The 5,000-nt window shown below is 36.8% G+C and overlaps 2 protein-coding genes across 2 annotated transcripts in view; one reads left to right on the forward strand and one right to left on the reverse strand.

Annotated features, from left to right (window-relative positions):
* The window catches only part of LOC113815215 (acetoacetyl-CoA synthetase), an 18,271-nt gene extending 14,918 nt beyond the window's left edge, over positions 1 to 3,353 (forward strand). Inside the window, exons 11-12 of the mRNA XM_027367281.2 lie at positions 278 to 480; positions 1,424 to 3,353. Coding sequence (XP_027223082.1) covers positions 278 to 480; positions 1,424 to 1,561 — 341 coding nt within the window. The 3' untranslated portion in view covers positions 1,562 to 3,353. The remainder of the gene's footprint in view (positions 1 to 277; positions 481 to 1,423) is intronic.
* Positions 3,354 to 3,672: 319 nt separating this feature from the next.
* LOC113815214 (uncharacterized) overlaps positions 3,673 to 5,000 on the reverse strand; it is a gene marked incomplete at its 5' end in the record, with an annotated part of 10,948 nt that continues 9,620 nt past the window's right edge. The window contains 2 exon segments of the mRNA XM_070116304.1: positions 3,673 to 4,225; positions 4,590 to 5,000. The exon segment at positions 4,590 to 5,000 is cut by the window's right edge and continues 606 nt beyond it. Of these exon segments, the coding sequence (XP_069972405.1) occupies positions 4,073 to 4,225; positions 4,590 to 5,000 (564 nt within the window).

Genomic DNA, 5,000 nt, shown 5'->3' on the forward strand with positions numbered 1-5,000 from the left:
CTCTGTAAATAAATGTTTTCAAATCAAATCAAATCTCTCTCTCTCTCTCTCTCTCTCTCTCTCTCTCTCTCTCTCTCTCTCTCTCTCTCTCTCTCTCTCTCTCTCTCTCTCTCTCTCTCTCTCTCTCTCTCTCTCTCGCTCTCTCTTTTTAAGGGGATGGGAAATGAAGAGTTACAAACTTTAGTTGTAATCATTACAAGAAAATATTTTAGTAAATGAACAGAAATATTATGATTAGTGACAAATTGATGACATTCATTTCTCTTTTACATTGCAGTTGAGCAGTTTGACGAGATAAATGACAGCGTGTGTGTAGGCCAGAGGAATGCAGAGGGTGAGGAACGGGTCGTCCTCTTTTTGAAGATGCTCCCTCCTGCTGAACTAACACCAGAGTTCAAGCGCCGTCTTGCAGTCGCAATTCGAACACAGCTTTCGGCTAGGCACGTTCCCTCTGTGATCCTGCCCATTTCGGAAGTACCAGTAAGTTGAAGTTATAGAACTCACGTCAGCTGTCTGTAATCTCTCTTAAACTTCATGCAGTCTTATTTTTGGCCTCTTGAAAAAATTCTACTCCAGTCAAGTTCCTTTGTCTCTTAGAGTTCCTTAAGACCAGCTGAGTATCATTTTAGAATGTTTTGAAGGATAACTTGAATATTTAGGATAGATAGTTTCTAGTTCCCCTGAGCCATTATAGAAAAAACACCCTTTCCAAAAGTAATAGAATAAATAATAAGCATGTTGATGCTGGGAGTGCTTGCATTCATGCAGTTGTATAAATTTTGTTTAAACACACATGACCTTATCTATATACCCCATTCCTTGGATTTTATGGAAGGAAAGTTTGATTTATATTGCTATTATTGATGTTAATAATATAATAATAATGATGATAACAATTATAACATTTATTCTAATGATGATAGTAGTAGTAATAGTAGTAATAGTAATAATAACAATGATATAAAAAGCTTAGTAGCAATTAATAGAAATTAAAACTTTTCTTCGGAAAATGCAGAGAATGGGGTAAGCAAATGAGATGAGGTAGATGACTTAGTACCTGTGAAGCTGTGTGTATACAGAATTGATAAAACAAAACTATGTCAGCCAATGCTCAGGACCAACTGGGTTTAGAGACATACTTTGCCTTATTATGGAAGTTTGTATTGCATATTTACATATATTTTATGACAGATATAGTAATTGATCCTGTAAGAGGGATAAAATAAGATGTAACATGCAGTGGATAAATTAAAATATAACATATAGTGGATAAACTTAAATGTAAGATATAGTGGATAATATCTTATAAAATGAAGTGGATAGAATAAAATATATGAAGGTAGCATGGAAATGAAGGTATTAGGTATAGATAAAATATACAACAAAAATGCAAGAGTCTGGCAGCCCATCACTTCTGTTACAGTACACAGTGAGCGGCAAGAAAGTGGAGGTTGCCGTGCGACAGATCATCCAAGGAGAGACTGTTGGAAATCGAGCTGCACTTTCCAACCCAGATTCTCTTGACCTCTATGCCAACCTCCCTGAACTGCAAGGGTGGTGAGACCCTAGGGGTCAGATAGTGAGACTCCAGGGATGGATGGTGAGGCTGTAGGGGACGTATATTGAGACTCGGGGGAGGACGGTGAATCTACAAGGATATTGAAACATATTGTAAGTCCACCTGTTGATCTGTATCAGTAGCAAGTTAGATAATCTGGTTCTGCACAAGGATGCTGAGGACAAGCCACATTATAATGATGTGTTAAATGGAAATTAAAGAAGAGAAAAAAAGAGGAAGTGGTAATAAAAACTGCTGAAGGAAGGAAGGAAGGAAAAGAAAGTAAACCTGAGACTGATTTATGTTGCTGATTATGTGCCTTTATAAGTCTCCTGATATAAGATTTTGATCTAGTTTAACAATGTGAAAGTTAATAGTGCTTTGCCAGTGCTGCTGAAATTATGTTCAAGAATTAATTATCACAAGGTATTGTCTTACACAAGATGTGTAACATTGCAAAGTTGTTTAAGCTGTAGATTGTAAACAAGGGTCGGGGACTGAAAAGAAAATGTAGAGTATAATCAAAACAATTTAGCAGCATAGCACTGCATATGTAGGACAAATAAATACACTGGGGTTACTTTGCACTATATTGATTTACATAATTTGAATATCATGTTTTTTTCCTCATTTTTTAATGCTCTAGTTTGTGTAAATATGATAGTTTTGATGATAACCTTTTGAAAATCATCAGGAGTGTGAATCTTTAGATGTGTTTTCTCAGAGAGAACGTGACTTTATTTAACTATTTTGTTGAGGAAAATGAGGAACCTAAGATAATTATTATTATTGTTTTTTCTCTCTCTCTCCATTTTTATGGAATTAAAGAACATTACAAAGTAGAACTGTACATGATTTTAACATATTTTAATATAGTATTAAAACATTTGGTTGATCACTTGTATTAGATGTCAATCTCTTGAAATGCTTTCAGTCTTGATGCAATCTGAGGTGTCACAACTCAAGTCTCAATTTACTCAAGTTTGATGTTTAGGTTTTAGGTTAAGTAAAGATATGATCCGGGTTTACATCACAAACTCCCTCACAAGAGCTTGGACGGTGCCTTCTTTCCAAGGATTTTGGTAGTGGCAGGGAGGGACTATTACCCTTGGTGGATGCCCTTCCAAACCGGCAGGAATTGAATTCTCACACTGAGTGACCAACCCTCAAGGTCCCCCAGCCGCAGGCATTACCGCTGTACTATGGCAGCCGCTGTAGATTAAATGAACCAAACTTCATATTTTGCATTAGCAGGGAGCAAGTGTCTGAGTTTGATACATTTATTGGAAAAGGTGAATAACAACACAAGGTATGTTATTGACATGTTTCAATGAACTCTTTATCAGTATTGCACACCATAATTCAATGGAGATTTAATCAACACGCGTCATTTACATTGGTCTTTTAGTCAAATTACTCGTTCTCATCTGTAACTCTTTCTACATTTGTCATAACGAACCCGAGTGACTGTAACTTGTTTGTGATTGTTTGTATAGGTTCTGAGCTCTCAATACAGTCGTGCAATGTAATCTAGGTATATATCCTGTCCTGAGATGAGGAATCACAAAGAAAGATCTTTTACTCAGCGTAGAAAACTGTGATAGTTGTTTAGTAATTTTTTTGTTAGGTTTCAAGATATATATATAAATAGGTTTTTAGTTATGGAAAAATCTGTAATAATTTTATACATTTTATAAATATGCTGGTCTATATAGAGAAAAATTATATGAATTTATATAGAGGACACACTACCTATATGTATATATCTTAACAAATTATACACAAAGAGAAAACAGCTGAATGTTTGATTGAATTACCTCCTTATGATTTTTTGTCTGTGAAAATTCTTTTCAAGTTGATAAATCACTTTTTATTCCCTGAGTAACAATACCAGCTTTTTCAGTAATTTCCATTTAAAAATTTGTTCAACAAATGAACTCATTTTTTGGGCTTCATATGGAGAGTATGGTGCATGTGTAAAGGCTTGTGTATGATGGAGAAAGGAACAAGAATATAAAATTTATTATATATTCAAACTTGAAAAAGAAAGATTATTTGAGTTCTTTCACTAATTTCTTGGAGCAATATCAGGACTTGATAAAAAAAATTCAAACGTCAACTAAATCATAAAGTTCTATTTCTCTTTGCAAAAACACTAGGGGCAGTAATTATCACTACTGCACTTATACACAATATATTACAAGATAAGCATACAAAATTTCCATTAACAATAATGATAATAAAAGTTTCATATAGGAAAAACCTCTATTCTACTACAGAGAGATATTTACACATTATATATATGGAAAAAAATATTAAGCTTGTTTCTCCCAGACCTACTAGAATGTAAGGAAATTTAACAGTGAAACCTTAGTCATCATTTCAAAGAATTTCAATGTTCTAGTAAAAAACTGCCTGCAGAAATAATGTCCACATACTCTCACTGAGCCCTGGACATAAAAAAAGCAATCCTTGTCGACACAGGCACGAGTATCTTGATAGCCACCACAGGGATCATCTCTGCTCGCTTACTGCTGCCGAGTGACTGCTCTGGTGTGAAGTAGGGGCTGCAGGAGGAGAGGGATGAGCCACCTCAACAGAGTGGAGCGTAAAGTTCTCCAGAGGTGTCACCTTGCTGCTATCACCTACTATTGTGTAGAGACCAGGCTGAGGATGGAGAAGGCAATGAAAAGAAAATAGGTATTATGCCTAGGAATTCTTAGAAAATAAGTAATTTTTCATTATACACTCCTTTATATATAGATATATTTATAATTTGTATATAAAAGAATATACATTTAGATAGATGTATATAAATATATGCAATAAGGAATCAGTTAACAAAATGTTTGCCTTCACATAAAACGATTTACAAAAAACTACCAGGAAAGGTCATTGTTTGTCATTATATAAATAATACAATAAAACTATTACTGGCTATGAAATCCCAAGTTCCTTTTTTATGAATTAGGAAGTGAGAGAGAAAACAATCACACAGAAGGACAAAAGACTGAGCCATTACCAAACCCACCTGCGCATACTGCTGTGCATTCTCTGTGCTGAGTGGAGGGGCAGGAGAGGGGAGGCTGAGCACCCCAGCTGCTAGAGCCACTTGCTCTGAGCCCACCCGTGACCATACCATCTGGGCAGCATTGCCCTGCTGTGCCATGTGGGGAGACAGGGTGCCAGATGACCCTGGGGCTGAGCAGGGAGGAAGCAAGGAGGCCATAGAGGCCATGGGTGCCCCCTCATGCTGTGCAGGTGCCATGATGTGGTGCTGGAGGCCAAACACTGGGTGGCTGCCATTTGACGAGGAGGACGAAGGTGTATCGCCACTGAAGCCCAAAGAACTCGCTGGCGCAGATGTCTCACTGGAAATGACATTGTCCTCGCTGCATGCCACTGTGCTGAGAGTTAGGCAGCCAGGGGGTGCAGAATGCGT

The sequence above is a fragment of the Penaeus vannamei genome, chromosome 38 (assembly GCF_042767895.1).
Source record: "Penaeus vannamei isolate JL-2024 chromosome 38, ASM4276789v1, whole genome shotgun sequence".
In the NCBI taxonomy this organism is placed as follows: domain Eukaryota; kingdom Metazoa; phylum Arthropoda; class Malacostraca; order Decapoda; family Penaeidae; genus Penaeus; species Penaeus vannamei.